At 39.5% G+C, this 13,527-nt stretch overlaps 2 protein-coding genes across 3 annotated transcripts in view; one reads left to right on the plus strand and one right to left on the minus strand.

The window, feature by feature from the left end:
- Positions 1-12,904, plus strand: part of LOC146505520 (VPS10 domain-containing receptor SorCS3-like) — a 61,127-nt gene extending 48,223 nt beyond the window's left edge. Inside the window, exons 27-28 of one of the 2 annotated variants that reach the window (XM_085182380.1) lie at positions 2,678-2,762; positions 3,807-12,904. In XM_085182380.1, the coding sequence (XP_085038506.1) occupies positions 2,678-2,742 (65 nt within the window). In that variant the 3' untranslated portion in view covers positions 2,743-2,762; positions 3,807-12,904. Of the gene's footprint in view, positions 1-2,677 lie in introns of both variants that reach the window. The other variant, XM_085182379.1, reaches the window with a different exon arrangement.
- The window catches only part of LOC146505521 (VPS10 domain-containing receptor SorCS1-like), a 47,169-nt gene continuing 42,286 nt past the window's right edge, over positions 8,645-13,527 (minus strand). Inside the window, exons 24-27 of the mRNA XM_085182382.1 lie at positions 11,718-11,817; positions 11,248-11,356; positions 10,062-10,216; positions 8,645-8,762 (exon numbers count right to left, since the gene is read on the minus strand). Coding sequence (XP_085038508.1) covers positions 8,704-8,762; positions 10,062-10,216; positions 11,248-11,356; positions 11,718-11,817 — 423 coding nt within the window. The 3' untranslated portion in view covers positions 8,645-8,703. The remainder of the gene's footprint in view (positions 8,763-10,061; positions 10,217-11,247; positions 11,357-11,717; positions 11,818-13,527) is intronic.

Here is a 13,527-nt window from a genome sequence, read left to right on the forward strand (position 1 = left end):
TCTCTACATAATTGGTCACAGCTATCAGTCTCGGGTGTATCCTGCATGTGCTCCATTGATGGTTACTTTTAAGTGACATCCTTAAATCAATTCTGAGTTGTTTTCTAATAATAGTGCGTCAAAAGGCAATGTGACAGGACAGTTTGAAAGGTGTTCTTATTGATGAACCTACAGAGAATTAACCTCTGACTCCGCAGCTGCCCTCAGCTTTGCAGGGCTTTACAGTGGACTTAACCTTAGCTATGCAATCTGCAACTAGCATGTTGAGTCCACTCTTATTGTGAAAAAGCTCTAAAAACACCAGCAGCTCAGCACCAAACAGCAAGTAGTCAAGATTAAAAGTTAGATGGCAAAAATACTGAGACATTTTGCAGCTATAAAAACTTTATAGGAGACCAAACACAGAGCTGAAAGAGGGGATAATGTTATTTTGTAACAACTGGTAAAGTAACATGTTTGCTGCAAAACAATTGGCCACATAAATCTGAACAGATCTGTATATTAATTATTTTTGCATTCCAAAGCAGCCACAAAAATGGTTTATTGCAGCTTCATTGGTAATGTTTGTTATGTATTGGTCTGAAATAAAACAGAACCATCTAAATTTTAAACAAAACCTAACTGGAATAAGAATCATTTGATATAGAAATGGAAGTTAACATGTCTGAAAAGATCATCAACCCTGGCCTGGTGAATATGAGAGCCAGTCAGTGTATCACTGCCTTAAATGCCCTCTGGACACATGAGAGCAACAAAAGTTCTGAGGATTCCCTCCTGGTACCAAACAGCAGTCTGTGTATGCAAGTCTGTATGACCTTGCAAGGATAAGGATAAGATCATCACTGACCCACGCCAAAACTTGTAATGCCGGATGATGTTTCAGACATCATAAAGTTTCCCATGCTGTCTCCAGACTCTTTGACTCATTGTCAGAGCGAACCTGCTTTCATCTGTGAAGCCAACAGGGGATCAGAGGTGGATACTGCCAATTTTTGCATTCTTTGGCGTATGCCAGCCAAGCTGCACGGTGGTGGGCTGTGAGCACAGGTTCCACTAAAGGACTTCAGCCCTTCATCCCAGTCTCCCGTAGTCTGTTCCTGACAGTTTGGTCAGAAATATGCACAATGAGCCCACTAGAGGTCATTCTGTAAGGCTCTGGCAGTGCTCCCCCTGTTTTACCACACACACAGGAGCAGAGGCCAATCCTGTTTTGTGGTTGATGCCCTTCTTCGGTCTTGTCCACCTCTCTGCATGTATTAGCCAGTCTTTTGGTATCACGTCCACAATCTTGAGACTGTCCTTAGACATACACCAAAGTTTTTGTGATGGCATGCATGGATGCGCCATCCTGGGGCAGCTACCTGTGCAGCCTGAATGGGCTGCAGGTATTGTTTCATGCTCCCAGTAGTGACAAGGACACTAATAAAAAGCAAAATAAGAGAAAAATCAGTCGGGAGGTATAAGGAGAGAGCAACTGTCTGTGACCACCTCCCGCAGAAACATTCCTTTTTTAGCAGCTGTCTTGTTGTTGCCTCTCCAGTGAACCTGTTGTCACTTTCACTGTTACCAAAGCAGGTGAAATGGATTTACAATAGTTTATGCTTCCTAACTGAACAGACTGATAAACTTGATGTTTAACCGACTGTGTTATACTGTGACAATCAAGTGTTCTGCTCATTTCTTTGAGCTGTGCTTTTAGCTTTATAGAGGTGAAAGAGCTCACTTTAGTTATTATGGGCGATCGTGGCTCAAGAGTTGGGAGTTCGCCTTGTAATCGGAAGGTTGCCGGTTCGAGCCCCGGCTCGGACAGTCTCGGTCGTTGTGTCCTTGGGCAAGACACTTCACCTACCGCCTACTGGTGGTGGCCAGAAGGGCCGATGGCGCGATATGGCAGCCTCGCTTCTGTCAGTCTGCCCCAGGGCAGCTGTGGCTACAACTGTAGCTTGCCTCCACCAGTGTGTGAATGTGAGAGTGAATGGGTGGATGACTGGACGTGTAAAAGCGCTTTGGGGTCCCTAGGCGGGACTAGTAAAAGCGCTATACAAATACAGGCCATTTACCATTTACCATATTATACAGTTACTGTTTCTGGTTCATTTTAAAAAGCACTAGAATTCCGATCTCGATTTTAAAGCTCATTTTATCTTTTATATTAAATACTCAATTTGCTGCAGGCTACACATGTTTTACTCTTAAAACATCCCTCTTATAAGATTAATTTAAAGCTAAAAAAATCAGTATGTCTTTTGTAAATCTGAACTGACAGCCAGGTCTCCACCTTAATGAATTTATTGCAGGTTATTACTTATGAGGATGAACATGAAATTAGGTTCAAGCTGCTCTATACAAATGCCTGAATTTATTGAAATGAGATGTTTGAGACGCTGAAGTTCAACTTTCGAATAAGCCACTGTCTGCACAATCTGAATGACCCCACTTGTCACGGCGATTGTATCTTATCAGCCCACCGTCATCACCAGCTCAGCCCTGCTCGGATAAGCCATGTTCTTTTAGTGTGTTTCAGGCAAAATGCATGAATGATGCAATTAAATATAAAAGCCTCTACAAGCTATTTAATTAAAAAAACAAACAAAAAAACAAATCATGCCACAGCAGTCCCCTGCTATTTTATTTACTCAGTTGAATAATTTGTTCACCTCTTCTTCTTTTTTTTCAGGTGGAATTGGCAGAAATATGGAGAGAATTGTTACAAGGGAATTTCCAAACTGTACTAATGTCTAAGACATGAGCTCTGTTACAGAGTAAGTACTGATTGTTGTGTTTCAATTGTGATGAAATAGTTTTATTTACTGGTCTCTTTTTTCTTTGTTTTCATGCCAATAGCTGCTATCGTTCCGAGACATGTTTTTTTTTTTTATTCATGTGGATAGAATAAGCATCTAGTTTACAATACCAGATGATAAAGATGAATCCACTGAGCCAGACTACAGGGCCTCTAGTTTGGGGACAGTTAATGCTAAAATGTGTTAATAAGTGCAGCAACAAGCAAAAAGTGCCATCAAGACTTCCTCACTCTTTACCACATGCCATGGATCCTACATTGCTAATATGAACATTATCAATATTATGAATACTCAGATGATGTTGTGCTGCTTTAAATATTGTTTTACTCCTTTTGTATAGTATTTGGTAAATACATGGCCGGGCACTAGAAAACAAATACCCCGGAAGCTTTGGTAGGTGCCCTTCTAGAGAAAACAGTGTTAGGAATATATGGGTATAATGTTAATAAGAAGGAGGATATTATTAATGGAGAGGTTAGTACAAGAGAGAGGATGGATAGGCTTTACTATAGTTTGTAAACTTAACATTGATTTCTCAGTAGTTGTCGTAAGGACACCCCTGTGGGAATATTAGAATACTACTAAACAAGGCTGGAAAATACTGATTCCATCTAATAAAAAGGTTCATATTTATCTCTATCATACTAATTTGACTAAAATTGATAAACTCTGTCAATTACAATATTTTATTTTATACTTTTTGTTTACTTTTTCCTCTTTGTTACATCCTGAAGAGCCGTGTCCACACAGGGAGCAATTCATGCATCTGAAACCAACAGTTGTTTGCTAGCGATCATTCCAGGCTCTGGTTGCCTCGGTTATGCTCTGTATTGATTACCAGGTTGTAAGTCAATCACCGGCATCTCTCTGGCAGTCACTTCAATCGATTGCCTCAATTTTGAGAAAAGTTTATGTTGGACTTGTCCACTTTGCTTTGTTAGCAGTTTTTTTTTTTATCTATAGTCACTTGAGGTTGACTTTGTGGTCACTGGTGTGTTTCAGATAACTGGTCACTGGAGAATCACTTGTTGTGTGGACACAGCTTTAATGGATAGTCAACCCATCCAACAAAGACTTGCATGATGGGGCAGATTACATTCTGCTCTTCCTTCATAATAGCTCAGTCGCACTAGTATAAAACTAGCACTGCACCCATTATGACTATGAAAAATGGGTGGTGGCCTTGTGATTGCATCAGATTTTTTTTTGCATTTGGCGTCCAATTGCAAATAAGAAGCAGAAGTTGAGCATGCAACATCTTCAACCTTTGTCTCTAAACTATCATGGCCTGACTCAGACTGAGTGCAGTCACCTTCAGACAGGTTAGCAAAGGTTTGCATAAAACTGCAGTCTAATTTATAAACACAGATTGCAACACAATGCAATCAATCTGAGTCAGTCTGCACCAATGAGCACAACTCATCTGCGGCGCATCTCTTTGAAATAGGAGACATGACTCAACTGGTTGCCAACAAGTTGTATTCTGGTTATATCGCTGTATGAAAGCAAGGTTGCTGACCATCTCTGTCATTTTGCGGCAATGATGTCATTATTTGTGGAGGAAATTCTGTTTCAGATCTATGAGGTTCTGGCTGAACTCTGTAAATAGTTTGTGTGAATTTCCGTTTAATGTGAATTTCTGTGTATGTAGAGCCAGCTACATTTAAACTGAAAGCAGACTGATAGCAGACTGACTCCGTCTTTTTGCCGTTTTATTGCTGTCTTCATCCACCAAAGGCAACTGACTGCGAGTGGTTGCAAACCTGGTCCCTGTCTTTGAAACAATCATTTCCGGTGACAAGATCCTCATTGTACACAGTCTCAGTAATTTTGGCTCACGTCATTGTTTTCCTGAGTGTGACTATAATATAAGACAAAAATATAATAGATTGTTTGATTTTTTTTTAAATCATATAATTTATTCTATTAACCTCTTAAACTTTATGCTCAAGCTAAACATTATCATCCTAAAACTAGAGGTCTTTGAGTTGTAGATATAATGCTTACGCATACATATGTGACTGTTGGTAAAGAGTATAAGACAGGGATGTATGTTTCTGCTCTGTTAGATAACATGGTGCTTTCAATGACTGTTTCTCAGAATATGATATACAACATCATGAAAGTCTGGCCTTACAAGTGGAAATATCGACAACATGTACATAGAATAAGATGGAATTTAAATCTGTACACTAGCATCTTCATACATTGTCGTTAAGGCAGCCCACTGAGCAGGCAGTTGTGTCTTTCCTGGATTTTAAGTTCCACAGCAAGATGTATGTCCACTTTTTTAATTTCATTGGGGTTTTTTTTTTTGTTCGTTTGGTTTTTTTTTTTTTTTTACAGTAGCATGCCCTAATTATCTGTGATAAAAGACTATAAAAGACTTTTATTGGGGTGAGCCAGTACTGTATATATAAATAAATATATATATATATATATCATTGTGATTTTAAACTTTACTTGACACATTAAACAAACTATTAAACACCTTGTCTTATAGTCTAGTTGTGCATTTGCCCAGAGTTGTGCATGAAACATGAAACTTCTATGATATTGTTCCTTTTTGTCGATTATATAAAATCGTCTTGTTTGGAATCACATTTCTTACTGTGAACAAATTGCCATTTTGAAATTGTTCAAAATAAATGTATTTTTATATGGAATTATGTTTTGTATTATGCATACACCCACAGTAAGCCTAACAGTGGAACGTGTAAGATTAAGAAATGGCTCGCAGTGCTTACAAAAAATGTTGGGGTTGTGATGACACAAACCTAAAAACCAAAGGGTTCGAGAAGCTTCTCTTTAACAGCACCACCACAGCCTTATCTGAAACACAGGTGCCATGTAGCAGCCAGTGTATCAGGCTCACCACTGCACTTTTAATGATCCCACAGAGGCTCTGAAGTCAGATTTAATGGACAGAAGTGTGATAACACCCATGTGAAGATTCCCATCTGACATTTAGACTGAGCTTCATTTTACCTCTAACACTCGATCATTCAAGTTGCCAGTTATAGCTGGTTTCTTTTTAATGGGAACAATTACTACGGCTGTGGTCAAGTGATGAAAAGCAGATGTTAGTACGGGGGTATTAGTATGATTTCTTCTCTGAGTTACAAAAGAAATGTGAAAGACAGTGAGATTGGAGCATAAAACACTGTGGTTGATTGGCTGAAATATGTCTTCACATACAAAGCTGCAGCAACCAGGACCTTGTTTCTGTGTTTTGCATTTTGTTTGCCACTTCAACAGCTTCATATCGCACACCAATCTTCATCACTCCAACAGCCATCAACGCCCCGAGAGTCTTATTCTCGCTCCTGCTCTCAGTCTGAATTAACACCAAGGCCTTTCTCTAACTGCCCTGGGATGTTCGGCAGTGCACAATCAAATTGAACGGTGACAATCACTAATGGATGATTCGCTGCAGCCAGACACTGTAATGTAGCACTCAATGAAAGGAAACATGCTCATCAATTTCACACTGTGGCTAACACAATATTGCTGTGGGTTATTGTTGTGGGACATTTTTCATTCAAGGTGCTACCCAGACTGGGAAAATCTTCCTTGTTGATTTTGTGTGTGTGTGTGTGTGTTGATTTCCTGGAGAGGGGATAATTAATTTGTTGCACAGTGGGAGAGCCAAGGAACTATCCCATTAGAATCACTCCAGGCTACTTGGTGCTTTTCATTGTCCTCTCGCTCTGCCCCATTGTATTATGCAAATGGCTGCACTGAAACTTCAGGCATGCTAAGCAACACTTGTTAAGAGACAAAGAAGAAGAAGCAACTAATTCTACAATGTGAGCGTGCCTATCAATCAAAAGTACCAATTTGTTATAGACTCACAGTCGGCTAGGGTAGAGCCTTACTTTTGCTCCTCATGAGCCTTGCTGATTAGCCTGCGAGTTAACTACGTGGTTTAGACAGCAGAAATATAGCAGCCACACTGCAATCCTTTTTGTGTTTCTTCTTTATTATTTATGTAATTATGGTTACTTCTGCAAGATCAAATGAAAAACACAGTAACAACCCACTGAATAATCACATCACTTATAATGAATGATTAGTCTAGTCTGTTGAAAAACATAACATTTTCCAGTTCACATTGTTAACATTTCTTTTCTTTTTTCTTTTTTTTTACCTAAGACATATTTTAGGTAGCTTGAAATAGAAAAAAAAAGGTCATGCAAATATGTTCACAATCGTATTCACAGGTTAATTATTTGGACTTAACAAAAATTGTTGTTAAATAAATAACAAGCACAAAAAAAAAAAAAAAAATCTTCAGATGACCGTGTGGAGAGATGAGAGTTTGTCTGAAGACGAGTTTATTTATGCTTCAGGCTCAATTGGAGGATTGGAGGGAAGAAGTATGGAGAAGCCTCTAGTCAATTTGTCTTACTGACATATGATGCTGACAACACTTAAAAAGAAAAGTTTGATGAAGAAGAACTTTAGTACTTATCCCAAAGAGACAGCAGCTGACCAAAGCAGTGTGCGTAGGCTGAGCCTTGTTGACAGGAGATATGTCTTCTCTATCTCTGTGTCCCTTGCAGCGAACGAGATGAACAAATCTGCAGGCTTTTGTCCTCCGAGTCCTTGGGGGTAAACCTTAAACAGACTGCAGGCTCCCGTGCATTGCAGTAAACCAATGAAATGCTATGTGTAGATGTCGGTATCATCTTAATATCATAAACAGTCCAGAGTAAATAAAAAGTGAATTACAATAATCCAAAAATCCACAGTTTCACTCTTTTCCTATAAAAAGGCACCACATCCTTCACAGTACCAGCAGTTCAAAGAAAATATGAAAAGTAAGTAAAAATTGTGTCAAGGAGGCGACAAACTGAAAATAAACCTTGATCTAATAACTAAAGTGTAAATTTAGCACTTTTTTTTACTGCATTACAGTGAGTGTCTGCTGCAGTGTTATTATTCTGAAAATTTACATTTTGTTCTCTGTATAGAAACCCGAATACACCAGAAATGCTTCTGGCAATGAATAAATACAAAGTGTAAAAGTCACTGTTTTGTGCAACAGTTAAAATTGACCGTATGACAATCAAATATAAGACTACCGTTGCAACAATAGCTCAAAACAATGATTTAGAGCACTAGTGTGTTGTTCGCGTTAAAGCAGGGTAACATTTATGACGTTAGCATTCATTCCGCTGCCTTCATTGTCACCAAAATGACTTATTTGAGTCTACTAGACAAGAGGGATTGCTCGGATTTTCATCTGCTGTGCATACCCATCTACTATAATCTTCTGTTCTTATTTTTGTTATGACACATATTATAACATTTTGAGCGGCACAGAGGCAGGCTTGATGGAATACACAGATCTGGGACTAGGAGCTCTCCTTCATCTCCTGGATATTGCAAGCTTTCATTTGATGAGAATCTCCTGATAAGATTTACTGATTGTACAGAGCTTAATGAATCTGCTCCCCTCACTGTCTTACTCAGATAAGCTATTTCCACATAGTTAAATAAAGTAAACTCCACAAACACAAGTCCAAAAACAGAAACGGTAGAATATTTTGAGATATGATTACACATCACTCCCATTTGATATTTTCATATTTGGGCAGGCGCAGCTGTAACCAGCTGAGACTTCTTCCATTATGGATGTACATTATTTACATAAAAAGATCAGTGTCCTTGCAAAAATACAAGTATTTCAGTCAAAAAGTGTTCCTTTTCAAGAAGCAAGTATAAATCTGTACAGTCTCCTCAGAGGGATTAGGCAGCACAGTGTGAACTGGTCCATCCATGCATGGGTAGCAAAACACTCGAGACCATTCATTGTGACCGTGGTTTCATAGCTTGCTGGAAGTAACTGCCAAAGAAGATGTATTGCTTTCGAGTCGGTCATAGACTCTCAACATTAAAACACATGGGGTGCTTCATCAGAGAGCTTGATGTCTGTGTGAGATGGCAGGTAGCCTGGCGAGGGAGAAGAAAGGAAAGCGACACGGGAGGAATTTTATGTATGCTATTTGCATGAGGGTGTATTTTTGCAGGCAAACACATTTATCTTGGATGGGTCGATTGTTTAGCTACGCGTGGAGGTAAATCAACCGGAACTTCATATATATTTCTTGATGAAAATGCTTTCACCACTCTGCTTCTTTGCAGCTGTACTAATTATTTTATTGGGTCAAATAATTCACCGAGACATTCTCATCACTTTAGCTCACACTTGGTTGTGCTTCGCTTACCTGTGCGTGCTAATACCTCACTGTGCCAAAGTCAGGCTGGCAAATACATAAATACATAACACATAATAATAACTCTGTCTTGGCAACTCGTCTGACAATACACGGGGAGGAAAAACAGAATTGGCACTTAACAGTAAGCGAATATCAAGTCAGCGAGCTTTAACTTGTGGCCAGCGCTCCTGACTGCGACAATTTTCTTTAATGTTTCAAATATTTATTATTTACAAATAAAGACACGATGCCTTTCAGTGAACACAGTTTTAGCATGTCGCGATTAAGATATAGCTTTCTGATTTCCTAGCACGTGGCTAGTCATCTTTTTTTTTGCCAAACATTTGGTTCATCTTTAATGAAGACACTGCTACATACAGTATCAAACAAGACGTCTTCTGGGAATCATACAATAAAAATGTATCAGGTGTAGCATTATGCATTTGTCAATGTACATGTTCAAAACTAGGATTCTTAATGGAAGAGCGTACTAGTCAACAAGAAATACCAGATTTATGTTGCACAGTTTCATTATTTCAGTTTCTCTCTGAATTTCCACTTTAAGTAACTCTCACTTTCGCTCCTGCCATGACTGTCCAGAAGATTCCACCAGGAAAGTCCTCTTTGAACTCATTATCCAAAGTCTACATTTGCTCCCTTCAATTATAGCCTGTAAAGTAAGTGTGCCCTTTTTGGCTTCTTCACAGACACTGCTGTAAACTGTGTTTTATAGTTCATTCTGAATAAAAAAAATTTTAAAAACTGTTGACAGTGCTTTCTGTGGGATCTCCAAATTAATGGTGATAATGTCCCAGGAAAGAAACAAATCTTCTAAATGTCATTTTTGTTATTGCTCTTAGCACTACAAATAAAATTCCAGTTACCTCAATTGTATCAGGTAAGTAATTATGCAGTTTTAGTGACAAGTACACCGCCTGGGAAGATGACACCTATTTTGTTGCTTAAAAAACTGATATAAGCTGAAAAAAATAAACCTGAATAAAGCCTGTAGCTTTAATAAAGCGCTACACACCTCTGCTTTTTGAGTCCAGCTGTACATCCACGTGATCCAGTGCGGTCAGCTTGTCCCCCTCAGGGTTTGGGACGGCTATGGAGGTCACTGACGGTATGACCTCTTGTTCTTTGTCAGGCTGCTCTGCCGTGTATGTGTTCATGCCTGGGATCTTCCTGCAGGTCGTGCACAAGGGTGGGGGGGGAGGAAAGCAAGTTAATGGAAACCTGCCATCAGGTCTGTTTCACTAATGCCTTCACTAGGCATAATGTGTCACACACTATTTTTAACTGTTAAGGATGGGAGAGGATTGCTTGAAAGCTGGAAACTAGGGCATTTTGCATTCCACTGGGCATTGCTCTCTCACTTTTCGTATTGTTCACCTCACTTTTCAATCAATTTTTCATCCCCTCAGATGCATCCCCAATTCTGCTTAAAACTAACATCTTGCATTTCTAATTTCAGATTCACTCCCTTGTGTTTTTGTGTTGCAGCTGGTGCTGTGACATTTGGGGGAGCTTAAGAACTCAAAGTTGATTTCTTAATGTAGTAATTACGATCCATAAAGTTCAGCAGTGTTTGCTTTATAATGAGTAAAATTCCACAAACTACTGACGAACAAAACCATCCCCCTGTGATTGGCATGGGATTACCTCCAGCAGAGGATGCTATTTACTGTATGTCCCTCACTGTATAATGTGTGTTGTCTCAGGATTCATCTTCTCAACCTTTCCTGCCATTCTGCAGAGTATGCCTCACCTTGGATAGCTGTGTTTAGCATTTCCGAAAGGTCAACCCTCACATTGTCAGATAGATGAATATTGATAACTGCAGGACTCTGACACCCATTCAGCGCTCTGGGAGAATTGATTAGCCTGTCATTCCCTGTAATATTCTGCAGATTGAGACAGAGGGGAATTGTCTTATTTCTCAAGCTATTATTGTGTCGTGGATGTCCATAACTCAGAGATATATGGAGTCTGAATACTTCTGGAAAGTTTTAGGAGTTCGGCAGTTAGGTGCTTGATTCTAAATAATGGGAGCAACCCTAAATAGGGCCGTGCGAATACACACAAACAAACAAAGCAATAACATATCTTATCACAGACAACTTCATGGATGCGTCTGCAAATCAGAGGACTTATTTTCATGACTCCGCCTAACTTATCTTTCTCTGACTGTGCTCTGTCACCCAAGTATTTTGTACCTTTTAAATTTATATATAACAAAGGCAGCCAGGCCCATCAGGACAACTGACACCAGCATGATGACCGCCGTGCCGCTGTGGCCACTATCACTGCTGTCCACGAGAGGAGCTTTGAAGCAGAAAGATGGAGAAAATGAGCACATATGCAGGCCAAGATTATATAGAAATTCTGTTAAATATCAGTCAGCGCAGTATAAACAGAAAGAACATGGAAAACAAATGAAACAATATGACAAAATACATAAGCTGTACATTCCAGACTTCTGTTTAATTTTTAATAAGCATTTGAAAGGCTTAAAGCTGGCTCGTTCACATGTAGATCTCATTTTCAGCCTCAAACTAGAAGAACTGCACACAGTCTGGCCCCGACACGACCCCAGAAATGGGGTCGGGAACACATCTCTAACAAAAATGGATCAGACTGCCTGCCATTTGTTCAGGTAGGTGTGTGACAGACGCAGCAGGCTCACCTGGAGACAGCCGTGTGGCGTACACGTTTACCTGCACCCCCGGTTTGAGTGTGAACTGGATGAGGTCTTGGTTCAGAGCACTTAGCAGAACCTGAGAAAGCTATGACGAGAAGTGGCAGAGCGGAGAAGGCTCAGTTAGCGGCAGCTGTAGAGGAATATTTCACAGTCATCAATATTTCAACCACAGCCATTCCATCCAACAGCTTGAATTATGAATCAGAGTTTTTGCTTCCTTCTAAAGAGGAGCAAATGGTGATGTGACACAGGGAAACCCAAACCTGCTGCACTGAAACCTAACAGGCTTTAATGGTGGGGGGAAAAAAACCTTATCAGGTAACCAGGTGTTCTGCTTATGGTGTGGCGGGGATATTAAAATATAATCTTTTGCCATTTCCATCACAGCGGGGAACTATTTCCTTGTCATGCTTCCTTTTAAAGGGAATGTGATTTGCCCATTTATAGGTTCAGTGAGGCAACATTATTGGAAATTAAAGTGTGTTCTAATATCTTAAAATTGCTGTTTTAATTTTTCTCCCTGAAGAGACTCAAGTTCCCCTGCTTTTCACACCTTGATGAAGCAGTCATTTAGCAAGAGACCAAAATGCCTTCCCAGTGCCCATTTGAGTCCTTAGCCATGCCTCACTAATTCCATCTCGCTCTTTCTAAAATCTTTCCACTGGTTAAAATTAGACCGCTCTACACAGTATGAATAATTACTTTTTGTTCTAGTGGCATATCAGGGTCAGTAAATCTATTACACATTTTAATAAGCTCCTCCACACATGCGCTCATCGATGCGCATGTGTATGTGTTGGCGCTCACTCAGTGCCTCCACATTGCAAGTCATTCACTGGAGATGAGAACAGTGAACTGAAGATTTATTACCCTATTGTCTGTGAGGTTCTGCCAGGTAATCAGACAGGCTTTAGATAAATACATCTCTTTAATTCCCAATCCCGGCCGCCTGCCCCAGATTGTCTCCTTTCTCGATGGTGCCAATTATATGATGCATCAATGTAATTAAATACCTATTAACGTAGTTCAAGACTGACTGTGAGCCAGCAAAATTATGTTTACTTGTGATACATTGCAGTCTCTTCCGTTATGAATAAATGAGCTTGTCTAGCTTTAAAAAAAAAAACAAACATCTCTGTTGTATTGCTTTGTTTACTTATTTGATAGCTTTTCCGAACATGATGAGCGATACATTTCCAGGAATATTATTTTACAGCAAGAAAATAACAACCACAAAGCCCGGGCGGCTTAAAATAAAGTTGTTATCGTTACCCAAAGGTTTATGCAAGTCTCAAAACTTCACAGAGGTGACTGTCAGTCCAATTACACATTCTGAGATACTCTGAGTGTTATTTCAGTGCGCTGATGGATGCAGCTTCAGTGCTTTTACACGGGAAGGCATTGCCCTCTAGTGTTGACATAAAGTATTACATTTTAGGAGTGCCTGAAATACAATATGCATCTGTGGAAACACTGAAATAATTAATAGTTTAGTGATACAGATTTAAAATCAGTTTGGAGGTTCTGTGAAACAATAAGTGTGATAAGGAAGAGAAATACTGATTAAATAGGGGTATAGTCAAAAAACAAGAAAGTACATGAGGACAGACTATTGAGACGTTACTGAAAGATTGGACTCGTGTAAGAAAAGAGCTTATGGGGTCTATATAATAATAACAATGAGCCTATATGGAACACATTCCTCTTATTCACCGAGTTCTCACTTGATAGACTACACCAGAGTTTGTGCATGCTTTAGCCCAATTACCACAAAAAATGTACAGTCCTCATTACG

The sequence above is a fragment of the Neolamprologus multifasciatus genome, chromosome 13, assembly GCF_963576455.1.
Source record: "Neolamprologus multifasciatus chromosome 13, fNeoMul1.2, whole genome shotgun sequence".
In the NCBI taxonomy this organism is placed as follows: Eukaryota; Metazoa; Chordata; class Actinopteri; order Cichliformes; family Cichlidae; genus Neolamprologus; species Neolamprologus multifasciatus.